This window comes from Heptranchias perlo, chromosome 20, assembly GCF_035084215.1.
Source record: "Heptranchias perlo isolate sHepPer1 chromosome 20, sHepPer1.hap1, whole genome shotgun sequence".
Classification (NCBI taxonomy): domain Eukaryota; kingdom Metazoa; phylum Chordata; class Chondrichthyes; order Hexanchiformes; family Hexanchidae; genus Heptranchias; species Heptranchias perlo.
Window position 1 is genome coordinate 51790267 of NC_090344.1, and position 17778 is coordinate 51808044.

At 41.3% G+C, this 17778-nt stretch overlaps 1 protein-coding gene across 1 annotated transcript in view; it reads right to left on the reverse strand.

Moving 5' to 3' along the window:
- Nucleotides 1-7804: 7804 nt before the first annotated feature.
- The window catches only part of LOC137335881 (WW domain-binding protein 1-like), a 29122-nt gene continuing 19148 nt past the window's right edge, over nt 7805-17778 (reverse strand). Inside the window, exons 2-4 of the mRNA XM_068001384.1 lie at nt 15361-15463; nt 14028-14189; nt 7805-13522 (exon numbers count right to left, since the gene is read on the reverse strand). Coding sequence (XP_067857485.1) covers nt 12876-13522; nt 14028-14189; nt 15361-15463 — 912 coding nt within the window. The 3' untranslated portion in view covers nt 7805-12875. The remainder of the gene's footprint in view (nt 13523-14027; nt 14190-15360; nt 15464-17778) is intronic.

Sequence of the window (17778 nt, forward strand, 5' to 3'; positions counted from 1 at the left end):
TACATGGAACTTTTATAAATGTAAGTTCCTAATTCCCATGTGGTTTTCCTTTATTAATAAATTATGACTTGTTACATTTCAAAAATACTTTGTTGGATGTGAAGTTCATTGGGACATCCTGAGGTAGTGAAAGGCGTTCTCGAAATACAAGTTCTTTCTTCCAAACATTGATTATTGAGCATTAGATTCGGAAGTTCTTGGACTGCAGTCTCCAATATTCTGGTGGTGACTCTTCAGCCGATGCACCATTAGATCCTTATGTATTTGCCCAGTTGCGGGAGAGCTGTTTCACCGTCTCCATCACTCAAAGTGTAGGTAGAGATTATAGAGTGATGCTCACTGCAGTCAGTCAGGTTGAAGAGCTATCACTGAGTGTTGCTCAATACTGGAACTCAAGCAGAGTTCCAGTATTGCTCTTTGCTGTTAGTGAATGAGGTAACAGAACCTCATTGCAAGTTAAGAAGCAGCCAACAAACTGGATTCACTCAACCAAGATGGTGGCTGTTACCTGGGGCTCTTCCAGACTCTGGGTTTCAGAGATGAAAAGTACATTTAACTCCATCAAATCAAACATAATTAATTGTTACCATTATTTAAATAATCATCTAACTGAATCAATTTAAATAATTTTTTATGTAAAGTAAATTCTTGCAAACTAAAACCTGTCCTGGGATTTGAACCCCCAAGAGTGTTGCAGTGAAGACTTAGACTTTACCTCTGCACCAGCCCTCAGTGTTAGGTTGTGACTGTTTCTCCAATCCATTTATCATTGAACTGACCACTTTGTGCTAACTGAAAGATAAGTATAAGTTCCAAACGTGATTCTTTGTGAAAACCTAAATGGCCTACTGGGTAGGGTGTAGGCTTTGGAGTGCAGTTATTGTGGGTTCAAATCCTACAGCATACTTTGTTTGCTGTTTTTTTTTATTGTGGAAAGGAGTAAAACCCACAGTATCTGGTGGCACTCCCTACAGTCGTCTTCAAGCTTTCATTCGGTAGAAACAAGTCTTCAGCTCACTCACCCCCATTAAATTATTAAACTAACCTTTCCTATCCTGTTCTATCTTGTCCCTAACCTGGACTTGAACCTCAGACCTTTCCTATCCAAGGTCAGCTCTCAAACCGCATGGCCACCAGACACTACGGCTACTAGAGACTTTTTTTTTGGGCTTTTATCTCTTAGAATTCTACATTCAAGTTAAAAAAAAAAACTTCACAACCAACAACAAATGGAAAGAGCTCGAGTATATTCCAGGTCATAACAACATGCTGTGTAAAAAAATGTCTCCTCATCTACCCTCTGGTTGTTTTGACAATTACCTTCAATCTGTGTCCTCTGACTCTAGAAAGTCTCTCCTTATTTACACTATCAAAACCTTCATGATTATGAATACCTCTATCAGTCTCCCCTTAACCTTCCCTGCTCTCAGGAGAACAACCCCAGCTTCTCCAGTCTCTCCAAGTAACGAAAGTCCCTCACCCTTGGTGCCTTTCTCGTAAATCTCTAAGGCTTTGACATTCTTCATAAAGTTTGGTGCCCAGAATTGGCCATAATACTCCAGCTGGGGCCTAACCAGTGTTTTATAAAGGTTTAGTATAACTTCCTTGCTTTTGTATTCTATGCCTCTATTTATAAAACCAAGGATCCTGTATGCCTTCCTAATAACCTTCTCAACTTGTCCTGCCACCTTCGAAGATGTGTGTACATACACCCTCAGGTCTCTCTATTCCTGCACCCCCTTTAAAATTGTGCCATTTAGTTTATATTGCCTCTTCTCATTTTTCCTACCAAAATGAATCACTTCACACTTCTCTGCATTAAATTTCATCTGCCTTGTGTCTGCCCATTTCACCAGTCTGTCTGTGTCCTCCTGAAGTCTGTTACTATCCTCCCCATTATTTACTACATTTTCAACTTTCGTTTCATCTGTAAACTTTGAAATTATACCCTGTATACCCAAGTCCAGGTCATTAATCTATATCAAAGAGCAGTGGTCCTAATTCCGACCCCTGGGAGACACCACTGCATACTTCCCTCCGGTCTGAAAATCAACCGTTCACCACTACTTTCTGCTTAGCCAATTTCATATCCACACTGCCACTGCCCCTTTAATCCCATGGGCTTCAATTTTGACAACAAGTTTGTTATGTGGTACTTTATGAAACGCCTTTTGAAAGTCCATATACACATCAACCGCACTACCCTCATCAATCCTCTCCGTTGCCTCATCAAAAAACTCAATCAAGTTAGCCAAACACGATTTGCCTTTAACAAATCCGTGCTGGCTTTCATTTATTAACCCATATTTTTTCACATGCCAATTAACATCGTTAAAAAGAAATTAGTTTTAGCTTTTAACTTTTATAATTTTTTTTTTTAAAAACACAGTTAAATGTAATTTTCTCTCCCTCTTTTAGGCCCTGAAGTGAGTTTCTTACCTTTTGTCTCCTCTTTACTCACTCCTTTCTCTGGAACCGCCTCCAACTTCCTGTCAATAATGTGATGGAAGATCCACTGGTGAATAAATAATATCCTCTTTAAGGAATCTAGAACATTGTCTTCGATGCAAGTCTGTCAAGCTGAGTATTAACTACTTCAAACTGTTCCTACTTTTGGATCTATACTAGAATCCCAAGACATTCAATAAATCAGGATCAATAAACAGCTGGTAATAACATAACAGGAACAGCTTTACCAGCATTAACCCCCAGAAACAAACGGGACCTTGGAACGGGTGCTCTGGGACTACATCGGCTTTTCTTTTGATGTTGGGACACTGATCTTCCAGGCCGGTAATCCTCAGACACAGTTTATACAATGCTCCGGGGAGCTGCTTGCTAAACATATGATAAGGTAGGATAAATTCCATATTTCCTGGTGATTCCTGACCACTTCAGGGGATGCATTTTACAGTCTAGTTTGCTGGTTGCGATGGTTTAGCCAAGCCTTTGTTCGCATAAGAAAAAGTCCTCGGTGGTACTGGTGTTGGATGCAGAACTCTGCCTGTCCGCACTCCAGTAATTCAGTGGAAAAAACGCAAGGTGGTGGGGAAAAAAAATTACTGCAATAAGCTAACATTGAGTTTAGGCAGGAACAAAGAATGTGATTTTAAAGCTGCTCTGTCCGTGTACCAAAGAAGAGTTCAGTCAACCACCAAACCCTGAGCTTTGGTGAGCCCATGAGCTGAAACTACTGCTGGCAAGGTGGGACCTTGGAACAAAGAATTTATGATCACAGGAACCCAAGGGTATGTTAACTGGTGAATGAGTCGTTCCAGGCACCCAACGAGAATCTGGGCCACATCATGAGGATTTCCTGCCAAAGGCAGTTGAGAGGTTGTGGTGGTAATCAGAGAGCTGGAGACAGAGCAGGGTCAGAAATGCCTTAAGGTCTAACAGGAGAGCTGGAACATCACTATCTAATGGGTTTCAGTCACAGTTATGCTATGAAATGAACAAACCTTTTCCATTTGACAGTTTTAAAGGGGAAGTATTTCAAGATACAAGAATGATCTATGGTACTGATGGAGGAAATGCATGTTCTGGAGTAAAAAATTAACATTATCACCTGCTTTTTTAGCTGGGTGTCTTTCAACACTATTTTGTGAGGAAACAAAACACTCTCCGATGATTCTAGTCTCACTTCAGACCTGCTCCTTTTGTACTTATGTCCTCTCAAGTCATTTTAAATCATGTCCTGGATATTCTGGTGTTGTGTCCACTCAATCTTTTCAATGAAAATGTTGAGTTCTGATTCTCTTTTCATAATTTTTGAAGTCTTGAAACTATCCCAGGTTTTTCCTCTGAATTGATCTCCAACGGATCAATGTCCATAAAGTCAGGCTGTTTTAGACACCAGAATGTCCAGGGCATGGTTGAACCTGCATTACGGTGCCTCGCAATACAACCAATACTGTCAATACAGTCCTTGGATATTGGAATCTGCTCTCCTCAGATGCATTCAGATACAAGTATCACCCTACTGTGATTTCAAGTTAAATAGAATTTCAACACCTTTTATATAGGAGCATGGGTGTAGTAAAACACAGCTCATGCTCGATAAGGTGTTTTTATCACAAGGGTGTTCAGTATTCAAACTGAGACCAGGACTCGCAGCAAAAGGTCGTGCAACATTCTAGCATAGTCCTTACATACACCCATGACCACAGCTACATTAGTTTATGTAGTACCAGGTTAAAATGAGTACGTGCCAACAGGGAGACTACATCCCTAGACCAGTCAGTCTGAGAAAACAATTTTCTCATTTGGTTCAATCGCACACCAGCCCAGGGCAGCATTGGGGGGGGAAGACATCAAATCCCACCATGCTGTAGATGTGACGATACATGGGAGTTTGAGCAGCAGCATTTGAAAAATGTAAGATGTATTGGCTGGAAATAGATTAGAGCATTCACATCTTCCCACTTCTAGTGGGAGGGTTAAAAACTAGGTCAGAAGCTTGAGAAATATTCAGCATTTCTGCTCGTTGTTGTTGATGAACCTTCATTGGGGTTTTATTAAATCTCATCTGTGACTCATGTGAAGGCTCATCCTTTTATCAGCCACCTTATGTTGAGATGCCAGCTACAGTATGAATAAACCCGAGGGACCACTCAAACCTGCTTTTCTTCATAAATTTCACCAACTCCTTGACTTCTTTGAGGAAGTGACAGCACAAGTGGACTCTTGAAAGCCTTACAACATGTTGTGCCAAGACTTCCAGAAAGCTTTTGTCAAAAGTTCCACACAAAGGGCTATTAGTTAAGCTCAAAACTGTGGGAATTCAGGGTAAATCTTGTTGTGAATAAGAAATTGGCTTAAGGATACAAAACAACAGACTCTTGTTAGGAGGAGTTACAGCAAGGTGGGTGAAAGTGACAGGTGATGTGCCCAGAAATTAATGTTGAGAACATTACTGCTTCTAATTTACACCGATGACTTGGATTCAGAAATTGGGCAAATTTGCACATAATATCAGACTAGGAGACGCAGTGGAATCGGACAAGGCAGCTCAATTATAGAATGAGCTGGACAAAATATGTAAATGGACAAAACAAATGAAGATGAATGCTACACACAGGAAAGAACAAAGGGAACACACACACACAGAATGGAGTTGAAATAGCCTCAGATGAAGTTAAAAGAGACCTACGAGTCCCAGTAGACAAGATGCAGCATATCCAACCAATGTAGAGCAGCAATAAACAAAGTCAATAGAACATTGAACTGCAGCATAACCAAAACAGTAGGATGGTGAACAGCGTGTACAGTGCTCTGATCAGACCACACCTTGGTACCATGTCCAGTTCTGATCACCGAGACACATTCAAACATTGGAGGCAATGCAAAGAGTCACAAGACTGATCCCTCGTGTCAAAGGTCTGGGTTATGAGAAAAGACTGGAGAGATTTGAGCTTTTCAACCTTTAAATAAGATATCTTGGTGATCTTTTTGAGGTATAAGATTGAATGAATGGTATCGAAAAGGAGAATCTAAAAATTACGAGAGTAGGACTAATTTCGGACTGATATCAGGAAGCTCTTCACACAACACATGGAACGATATCCAGCTGGAGTAGTGGAGGTGAAACCCTGGAATTATTTAAGAAACGATTGGATGCTCCAATGGATGGATTTTAGGGTTATCCTGAATGGATGAACTAAGATTGGCTGAATAACCTTCCTCTTGTGAACTGCAGATGCGATGGAGGATACTCGACATGTGGTGCCCACAGAAGAGGGATCGCTGCACCTGTTGCCATAAAATTCCACAGCAACATTATCCTTTTGCTATGTACATATTTTGCTGAGTGGAAGATGCAGGTGGCACCAACTCCCAACACCAGAGGGAGCAAATGATTTTCTTACCCCACCCATCTTCTCTTGAAACATGGCGACTCATTTCCAGTCTGTGTGCCTCAATACACCATCCATCTGAAACGTTAACTTTGTTTCTCTCTCCACAGATTCTGCCAGACCTGCTTCGTACTTCTAGCATTTTCTGTTTTAATTACAGAAAGAAGTATGAGGAAGATGGAGGCAATAATATGTTTACTGTAGGATGGCTCCCAAAGCAAGTCAGGTTTTAATAGAAGAAGGGATGAGGCAATTGCTTATTACAGGTCAACGAAATGTCCAACTAACTCCAGACTTCCAGAGCAAACCATAATCGGATCTTTAAAATTACCATCAAATAGAGAAAGCGCTGAGGAAATGGGGATCGTAGAAAATTAAAATTGGTTAAGGTAGTAAGAAAACCTGTGAACCTGTAATGAACAATAATGAACAGAATCCAGGCACTGTCTATGAAATGCAGCAGGAAATATGGTCTCAGAAGAGACGCTAGAAAAAGGGAGCCCAGCTTGGACTGAAACAGTTTGGAAAGTGTCTGGAACGAGCTGCCAGAGGCAGTAGTAGAGGCGGGTACAATTTTGTCTTTTAAAAAGCATTTGGACAGTTACATGGGTAAGATGGGTATAGAGGGATATGGGCCAAGTGCAGGCAATTGGGACTAGCTTAGTGGTATAAACTGGACGACATGGACATGTTGGGCCGAAGGGCCTGTTTCCATGTTGTAAACTTCTGTGATTCTATGATTCTAAATCACAGAGTTTGAGGTTATGGGGATTCTTTACTCAGAGAAAGTAGATAGCCAGATGTGTCGTAAAGACCACACCTATAAACTTAGTGAGCTGTCTACCCGGCACTGGGCACTACATATTGAAGAAAGGTTAGAAGGTTACTGAAGGGTATAAGGGGCACAGTGGTGGCAGTCCATGTAGGGGCAAACAGCATTAGGAGAAATAATAAGGGTCTTAAAAGTCACATACTTGAGGATTGCCTCTAAACTCAAAATTGGGAATGGAGAATTCACCAAGAAAATTGAGGATATGAATGAGTGGCTGGCAACCTCATGTAAAAACCACAATGTTTATACCATACACAACTGGGAAGATTTTCAGAACAAACAGAACTGGTACAGAAGAGATGGGCTGTACCTTAACAAAATAAGGACAAAAAGACTTGAGGAACATTGAGGCAGCAATTAGAAATCATTTAAACTGGATAGGTTTGGGGATGGCAAGGAAGAAACCAAATGCCAGACAAGACTAGTTAGATGATAGTCAACAGGTGGGTACGGACAATAATATCCAGAAAGGCACCTGAACCAAAGACCAGGAATGGGCAGATACTGAGGGGCATGAATGGAGGTAAATCTATAAGATGTACATACGTGATCTCTAGAAGAATATGTAGTACCTTTCGTGACCTCAGGACACCCCAAAGTGCTTTACAGCCAATTAAGTACTTTTGAAATGTAGTCAAAGTTGTGATGTAGGAAATGTAATATAAGAACTGGAGGCTGTTGCAGCAGTAACTAACTACAATGTAATGGGAATAACAGAAACATAGCTAAAATACCAGAGTATGGAAATTAATTCAACATTCAAGGGTATAAATGTATTCAGAAAAGGAGATGGTGTAACCCTAGATATCAGAGACACCTGGGAAGTAAAAGAGTTGATCACATGGGACGAGGCAATCTAGAAAATTAACTACTCTAGTTAAAGATCTTAAATATGGAAAAATCCAAGCTTACACTCAGCACTCCTACAGACCTTCAGGTCAGCATAAGAAGGATAATTCTACAAAGAGATAGGAATAGTACGCGAGGATAGGAAAGTTAATGTAATGGGAGGTGTTAATAACTGAATGAAAACTGGTCAATCCCAAGTGGTTCAGATAAATGTAATGCATGAATACTTCATGACGCAGTGCATCAAGGAAGCCACTACAGGCAGTACTCATCTTGACATGGTATTTATTAATGACCCGGATACATACAGGAGATGGAAACAGTAGCACTCCTGGGGAACAGCAATCAGAATGATCAAATTCAAAATGATCTGGTAGTCAGAAATACCCAAGACCAGGAGTCAGCTATATTCCTTTTAGAGGGCTAAATTCAAAGAAATTAGGGAGCAACAAGAACAAATGGATTGGAAAAGGTTCAACAATATTTCAGCAGAGAAGTGGTGGAATAGCTTTAAGGAGTAACACATGCAGAATAAACATATTTCTAAAACCTACATGCTCAGTCTAATCTAATTAAATTAACACAGATTAAAGTGAAATAAACAGGAACAACCACCTCTACCTCATCATTCTATGATACAAATCGTGTCGGGAGAAAAGGAAGGGGCTTACTAGGATGAATACAAGAAAATGCAGAAACATGCTAAAAGGATGGGCAGAAGGGCAAGGAGGAACCTGGAAACATCTGAAACGAAATAGTTGGTTAGAGATGGTTTCAATCCAGGGATCCACAGCAGAAAACTGCTCCTGATAGGCAATCTCACTCAAGGGATGGTTGGTGTGGGACATGGGAAAACATTACCCTGGTGCAGCAGTGGATGCTCTTCTGATCATTACTTTGCATCTTGCTGTGAAATATCAGACCTTGGAGTGTTTAATGCCAACAATGAAGACCCAAAATGAAAAGTCCTCCTAAGTTGAACTGAGCAAGGAAGAGTGTTGATAAAGCTATGTGTATCTGTACCTCTTATCAGGAGGAGTACAGATGTGGAAAAATTGTTCTAAGTTACTCCTTTATGATTTTATTGCTAATTATAACTTTAATATTACTGATTCACTGAGCACTTTGAACACTTCTGCACAGATGATTAAGAGGAATTTAATAGAAGTGTCTAAACTTTTTCTCTATGTACTACAGAGCTCTGGGAACCACATATAATGTTTCATCCTTGATCCCATTAATTTGCAGATACCTTAAGTTGATGATACTAACAAATTTTGGTGTTCAGATTTAGGATTTATTCATCAATGAGGCAACAGCCCTTTCAAAACCTCAGTCCCATAACTTCAAACATACAAAGTTAGAATATGTAATATGCATACCACATTGAAGCTGAATCAGTCACAGCATGAGAGTGAATTAGATAAACACCTCAAGGATAATATTGAAGTGCACAGGAAAAGAGCAGGAAAATGGGATTCGAGTGGATCTTTCAGATATGGAGCTAGCACCGGCAAAGGCCTAACAAATGGCCTCCTTCTGTGCTGAAATTTCTGGCTCTATGCAAGAGTGGTCCCCATGCACTATTTTAAGTGGGATTTTCCTGTACATGAGAATTTCCATGTCATCAGTGGGGACAATGTCATACGGCAAGTGAAACCTCTATGCACACACACACCACAAGATGGAGTGCTTTTAAAAGACAGTAGAATTCTAGTCTGCGTTTGAGATAAAGAACACACATGCTGCCTAGCTGACAGTGGGCTGGACTATAATAGTTTTAATACTTTTGGGGCAAATTTTTGCTGTTTGTAAACCAGTGTTTAATGAATGCATATCTAATACTGCTATAAATAACATGTAATGGAAATCCCCCAAATCTGTCACTCTATGTGACCAGTCTGCATCTTGTACATCACATTTTTAATTTTATTGCTTGGGGATTGCAGAGATAAGTTTGTGTGCAGGATCAGACAGGTCTGTTTTCCATCGACTCCAAGAGTGTTCAAAATAATTAACAAAATTCACTATCTCAAGCAGCGGCAGCAAAGAACCCATGTGTTTTTAAAACATTTTTTATATAAAAGACTTCAGCACTGTAATTTTCAGAGATAGTACAATGAAATTTCATCACACCTTCGAACATGCATTTTCTATCAACGTGTCTCTATCAAAGTATTACAAAATTAAAATGTTTCATTTTAAAAAGGCATCAAAATATAACCACACTGCACTACTGCAAAAATGGCAAATCTCCCTCAAGCTAATATACTTAAAAAGGACACCTGATTACTTACATAAAAAGACTGTCTGAGTATCCGAAGATTTGTTCAACTGTCCTTATCTCTCTCTTCTTTGCTCTCCAGGTTTATGGCCAAAGCACTCCAAATTTTCCCATCTTTGCTCAGGTGGATTGTAGTTACACCTGTCCTTTCCATCCTATCATCCAGCCGCATTATTCTTTACCTGTCCCTGGTTCTGTGACCATCAAGTTTCCTAGAGAACTACTTTCCTTCTGACTCCTGAATAACGTGCCCGCAATCTGCCATTTCTCTCATCCTAATCGGCCTTTTCAGTTTTCTCTTTTGTGCTAATTCAAGGAGCCTCATTGGTCTTCCTTGTTCAACTAATTTTCCACACATGTCTACAACACCAGAACTCAAAGGCCTCCAGTCATCACCTATCTTCTTTGATCATGGTCAAATTTTCACATCCGTTCAAGTCTGTGGACCACAAAAAATTAAACATTTTGCTCACCACCAGCTTGGTGTTTCAGTTGTACATAAACTCTTTCATGTGCCTTTTTTTGCCATTGTTATCTTTTCTTTAACTTCATTATTTCACCCATCTGATGATACTGGATGACCCAAGTAAACAACACTCTCTCTACTTGCTCTATGTTTCTCTGTTCACTTGAAGGTCAACTTTTAGAAGCTGCTCTTCCTTTCTCCAGTGTTGTGGCTTGTGACGTTTGGTTATGTAAAAGGCGCTAGCGGAATGCAAGTTTTTGTTGTTTGTGGTTATCATTGAGTTTGTCTTCTTAGCATCCATTTTCAATCAACATTCCAAATATGGCTGAATTTCATTCTCAAGTATCTGTTGTAAACACATCTTGCATCTGTGGTACTGGCCTTAGATTATCAGTTCTCCATTGATGTTGAATCAAATTTATAAATGATTCAGATTCCTTTCAGTGAGTTCAGAGTGCATATTGAAAAGATGTGTGATGTAACACATCCTCGTCTTATTCCGCTTCTAATCAATGTCTGTTTTGTCAATTAACTCAAAAAACAAAAACTCTTACTGCTGCTTGTACCTCCCAGTGAAGATTCCTCCTGTCTTTTCCATCATTGCAAGGCACCGATTACTCTTTCGTCCTTTATCCTATCAAATGTTTTATGAAGCATAGGACCATTTCTCTCCATTTTTAATACAATGCACAAATCATTCTCAACTCAAATATTCGTTTGTGTGTTCCTTTCCTGCTTCAAAAACCTACTATCCTTTGCTTAATTCTCAATCTAGCTTCCTTTTTATTTTTTGTAGTGTGATTTTTAGCAGCATTTTCAGTGTGGCTCATGAGACCGATGCTTTTTTCCATTTTTGGGGGAGTGTTAGGAATATAGGTCTGGCAGAGCCCATGGGTACAATTCCTGAGCTATAGGTATCACACAGTTGGGATATTTTCTGTGCACCAATCTCCCCAGTGTTCTGCAGCACCTCTGTTATGACACTATTTTTCCTTCCAGCTCACGTGTAATATTTGGCTTTTCTGTGAACTTTCAGACACAAGTTCTGCAGAGTCATTTTTAATGTTTTCTGCCCCTCTACACTGACTTAACAGACATCAAATTAATCAGAGGTACATAAGGTTGTCTATTCTTGTACAACTCTGTACTTAACACTTTGTTTTAAAGTGAACTGTCACAACCACAACGGCAGCAATATAGATTCAGTGTTGTCACCAGGTTATTTAACAATAATGGCACCTATAGGCCATGAGAGAACAGCAATACACTTTAACATTGTGCCAATATAATTATTACATCTCCAATTGCTCTCACCCACAGTGATACTGTACCCACCAGTATTTCACCCTATTGTTACACAGCTCAAAATGCTCTCTCCAGACATAGCCCAAATTTGGAAGAGCAGGATTTAGAACTGTACTATTGCATGATTTTCCACAATTTATGATGAAAATCTCAACACACCCAGCACTGCTGAAATCCTAGTGACAACACTGAGATTATGTGTCAGCTGGGCAGAGCAACTGTATAACATATGGTACACATCTCACACTATTATCTATCTCCTGGTACAAACAGCATTAGTATCCTATATGTGAATGCCTTAGGTTTGACTTTTTTTTGCTGTAAATGCTATACTTAACATTAATGTGAAGGCTTGGTATTTCACTTAGTACATCAACATTCATTGGTAAAATGTTTTTCAGTTAAACAAACTTCTACCAACAGTACCACAGAAATATAGTTAATAGGTCAAATCTAAAATTAAACTTAAAAAAGTAAACTTGTATTTAGAAATACCTGATGCATTAGTGCAGCCTAAACAACACATGTTAAAACTAAGCCCCCATCTCAAAAGCACGACCAGTAACCAGGGTGTTTCAGATGGGTAACATGAATCCAACAGGTTCACTCTTTTAATACATTATCAAAGTGAAAAAGACACCCTGGGGGCATATGGCAGTAATGAATCAATGTGCTGCACCACAGGGCATAGAGTCACCACGTACTGACCTATCGATCCCAGACAGGCCTTTTTGTGAGGAGCTGTGAGTGTAGGGGGCATGTGCCCACTGCAAAGAGAAAAGCAACCCAAGTAACTCTTGCATACCTCTGATCAAAGCTGCACAACAGCACTGGCAGAAGCCTGATTAACAGGCCTCATCCTCTCCCACTCAAAATGGCATGTTCTTGGGAGGAGGTTAGAGAAAAGTTTTTTTTTTCCCTTTTTAAAAAGTAAAACATAAGAACTGAAGTGAAATTTTTAAAATGACAAAACAATCCTTAATGTTTTCGGTAAGAGGTTCTGAAGACAAAAATTTGAAAATCACCAATGCATTATATAATGCTAGAGTCAATTTTTAAAAAAATGCTAGCAGGAAATCTGGCTTATGAGCAGGCAACCTGATTGTGAAACCCTGGACAGATCCCAAACTCTACATCTATAGGCTACAATCTGATTCTTGCACCTGATGTACTTAGGGCACCTTATGGAAAACATTACATGAGCTCAGAATTAACGCTGAACAGTCAGCAGTCATAGATTGCACCATCTGCTTTACTCTCAAGTACCAGTAACAGTGGCACACGTTACACAGCATCATTGTCCTCCTCTTGTTCTTTTGCAGAAGGTTGCTGAGGCTGCATATTTTGAGCCTGCTTGGAGACCTGCTCGGCACTAAAGTGTGAGTTACAAGAGGACTGGGCCTCACAACATTCCTGGGCACCAACACCGCCCATCAGGCCCACTTCCTCGTGGTAAGGGTCCTCATCCATCTGGCACACACACACCTCTATGCCAGAGTCTCCAGTGATCCTCCTGTGCCTCGAGGAGCTTTCTTCTTTCACTTCTCCTTGGTCGCACAAATGAGAATCCACGTCCAAGGTTTTAAAATCAGAAGCTGTAAGTACAGCAGATTCCTCATCTCCAATTATATCACCATTTACTCTGTCCCTTGGACAACTGGGCAATGTCCCCATGGAAGTGTCAGACACATGATGGTCATCTTCCTGTCCACAAATAGATGAGTTGGACTCTGCTTCTTGCGGAGCTGCCTCTGTCTCATCCTCTTGCACTAGTGAGGTTACAGACTCCTGAGGTTGACTCTCTACAACAGCGTTTTCATGGTTAGAGGTCTGTGCATTCTGCTGCTGTAGTTCAGTGTAGGGAGGTGGGGGTGTTGGTGGGTGGCCTGCCACCTCCTCATAGTCTGGAAGCTTGCAGTTTGTCCAGAATCCTATCGAGGGAAATAAAGGAGAATTAACTGGTGGAATGTGACTGTGTGACATGAATTGTAGCGATTGTTAAATACAGGGTACATGTGTCAAATATCAAATTGAAGTTCATGATCATTTTTCTACTCAAGGTGAAGCTTCCTTTTGCTTGGAAGAGATGGTAATTTTTGTACCCATTATCAGCATCAAAGACTTGTAAGAAAGGTATAGCACAGGAAGAGTAAAATTCAGACACTTCCTCCAACAGTGCAACTCAAAGGGGAAAGAATGTGTGAGAAATTAGCAATTTCCACAAATCTGTCCCCTTGCTGTACTTCATTTTATTCAGCCTTATCTTTCAGTTTGCAGTTCTGATAAAGAAGCTACACCCTTTTTCTTTATAGACCTGCTATATATTTCCAGCATTTTCTATTTTTATTCAGAGAATTTAAAAATTGGGATTTAACAACAATTACGATTGTTGCGTAATGCCCCTCTGCACTGATTTAATAAACAAGGTCTACTCACTTAAGTCCAACGGTTGTGTTGTGTAGGTACTAGCACCCTGGTAGGCCATCAAGCTGATCTCCCTCTGACGTTGCTCCTGTTGCAGTCGCAGTTTCACACGCCGGTGCCGATAAGCACAGCAACAGCTAAGCATAATAATGATAGTCCAGACCAACCAGAACCCTGCCATGGTCAAACAAAATGAAGTGCTGTTCAGAATTGCATTATACTTGGATGAGTTAATTTGATGTGTACAAACCGTTCAGGTTTAACTTAACTCTGCAAGGACCAAGTCCATATACTTACAACAGCTGGAATTAGCTTTCATTCCACAGCTGTAACTAGCACCATTATTTACAAATATAGCACCGTTCAAAGGCACAACATCACCTATCTACATTAATGCTTTTGGATGCCATTTAGAATAGTCTTACTTTAAATAATCTGTTGGAGCAGTTCGCCTATGGGAGGTAGGCATCAATGACAGAGTGAGGGAAGGTGGATGTCACCCAATAAAGCCTGTGCATTTCAACTCCACTCTAAGACTTCAGTACATAGTCTGAGCTAATGTTCAAGTGCAGTATCGAGGGAATGCTGCATAGTTGGAGGTGTCATCTTTCCAATGAGACAGAGGCCACGTCTACTTGTTCAGGTGGATGTCAAAGATCCCGTGACACTATTTAAAGAACTGCAGAAAGTTCTCTTGCTGTCTTGGCTGATATTCTACCTCCAATCAAAACCACCAAAATTAACACCAACCAGGAAACTGGGAGAACTCCCTGCTCTTCTTTGGATAGTGTCATGGGATTTTCAACATCTGCCTAAACCACTGGAACAGGCAGATGGGCCTTGCTTTAACATCTCCTCCTAAGGATGGCACCTCTGACCACGCAGGATTCCCTCAGTATTGCGTTGAACGATCAGCCTAGATCCAATGGCCTGATGTGGGCTGAATAGGCCCACTTCCCAATTTCATCTGGGCCATGGCGCAGCTCCTCAATGAAAATATCACTGCTCCATCTCATGTGCATAGGCAGGTATACACCATGGAGAGCACCCAACTGTAAGATGGATCACTGGATCCATCGTGAGCGTTTTGAGTGACAGCAGTAAATTGCTACAATTTGTGACAAATGGAGCACTGTGTATGGGGCTAGTGATGACCTACACATGGCATACACTAGCTATGACACAAGGGATCCAGCGCACTTCTCAAAAAAGGTTGGATGCCCCTGGCCTGGAATGGGGCTTAAACTCCCACCTTCTGATCTTCAATAACTTTATGTCTAAGACCTTGAGAAACACAATCCTCCAACAACTAAAGCAAGTTTCTGTGCCCATTCTAGAAACTTACACCATAGTTCGTAATAGTAGGTGCAACACTCAGTCTCCCCACAGCAGTATCCTGTCTCACACCAGTAAGGCTCGTTGTTCACTCCGAAGCATAGTTCTTTGGCCTGAAAAGATGAGAAAGAGTAAAAACAGTCCACAGGTACACAATGAACCACTAACAAGATGGAAGAGAAATAGAAGGGAATAAAGGTAGTATGAAAAATTGTTGCAGACAAAAAGGTGTTACACACACTCACTTTAAATCAAGGAAAGTGATCTTGGAAAAAAAAACAACCAGAAGGATTCCAACAAGACACCTGAATTAAAATATTCAAATTTAAGCATTCCTTACATTTTTTTCTAAATGGAATGAGCAAAGAGTTCCACAAAGGCAATGTTACATGTTGAGAAGCAGTAAATTTCAGTACTGCTGGGAGGAATGATCCAAATGGTCCATCCCAACTGCAAGGCAATAGATTGGTTGTGAATTGCAGGCAGGCAGGGAGACTTGAATTCAAATTTCCAATTGGTCAATATGCCATTATTTTAACTAAAGCAATGATGTGCCTCATCCCTTTGGAAGGAGTCATTCCAGTGCATTCCAAACCTGGATGTTCTTGGCCGCTTTCATATTAAGTATCGTTCGCAGCAAATTACCCAGCTTTCAGGAGAACAGCGTCCACGACACCACACAACCCTGCCACGGCAACCTCTGCAAGACATGCCAGATCATCGACACAGATACCACCATCACACGAGAGGACACCACCCACCAGGTGCACGGTTCATACTCCTGTGACTCGGCCAACGTTGTCTACCTCATACGTTGCAGGAAAGGATGCCCCGGAGCATGGTACATTGGCGAGATCATGCAGACGCTGCGACAACGGATGAACGGACACCGCGCAACAATCGCCAGACAGGAGGGTTCCCTCCCAGTCGGGGAACACTTCAGCAGTCAAGGACATTCAGCCACCGACCTTCGGGTAAGCATACTCCAAGACGGCCTTCGAGACACACAACAACGCAAAATCGTCGAGCAGAAATTGATAGCCAAGTTCCGCACCCATGAGGACGGCCTCAACCGGGATCTTGGGTTCATGTCACGCTACACGTAACCCCACCAGCGAACAAATGTTATCTGTTTTTAATATAACGGGTTATTTGCTGTCTTTTCTATGTTTCTGCCTCTCTCTCTCTCTCTCTCTCTCTCTCTTTTTTTGGTGGTTTGTATATTCGGTGGCCTTGCAGGTAACACCTCTCTGTCTGCACACTGTGATTGCCTTGGCAACGGGCAGTTGGAAAGACTATCTGTAATCACCAGGTATTGTTCTGTGATTTATAAATGCGAAGGGTTCAAGGATTTCATTTCCACAACATTCACCTGAGGAAGGAGGAAGCCTCCGAAAGCTTGTGAATTTCAAATAAAATTGTTGGACTATAACTTGGTGTTGTAAAATTGTTTACAATTGTCCACTTCATATGAAGTGGCAGAGGAAGAAGTTTAATGCTCTTGACATTCTCCCAAGGGCCCCATCAGGGCACTCTTTGCTGCATCCTTAAGAGCAGTAACCCCACCTGCCACATCCTCTTCTCTCGCTGACCTTCCCATCAAGCGTGCCTGTTGCAGGCTAATCCTCCCTTAACAACTCTCTTCACCTGGAGTACTGCGTATAGTTTTGGTCTCCTTATCTAAGGAAGGATATACTTGCCTTAGAGACAGTGCAACAAAAGTTCACTGGATTAATTCCTGGGATGAGAGGGTTGTCCTATGAGGCAAGGTTGAGTGGAATGGGCCTATACTCTCAGGAGTTTAGAAGAATGAGAGGTGATCTCATTGAAACATATAAGATTATGAGGGGGCTTGACAGGGTAGATGCTGAGAGGTTGTTTCCCATGGCTGTAAAGTCTAGAACAAGGGGGCTTGGTTGCAGGATAAGGGGTTGGCCATTTAAGACAGAGATGAGGAGGAGTTTCTTCACTCGGAGGGTTGTGAATCTTTGGAATTCTCTACCTGTGGATGCAGAGTCGTTGAATGTATTCAAGGCTGAGATAGAGAGATTTTTGGACTCCAGGGGAATCAGGCAGGAAAGTGGAGTTGAGGTGGAAGATCAGCCATGATCTGATTAGAATCATAGAAAGGTTGCAGCATGGAAGGAGGCCATTTAGCCCATTGAGTCCGTGCTGGCTCTATGCAAGAGCAATCCAGCTAGTCCCACTCCCCCACCCTATCCCCATAGCCCTGCAAATTTTTTACTTTCAAGTACTTATCCAGTTTCCTTTTGAAAGCCAGGATTGAATCTGCCTCCACCATCCCCTCAATCTGCCGTGCCACCTTCAACGATTTGTGCACATATGCCCCCAGGTGTCTCTGTTCCTGTACCCCTTTTAGGAACATAGGAACAGGAGTAGGCCATTCAGCCCCTCGTGCCTGCTCCGC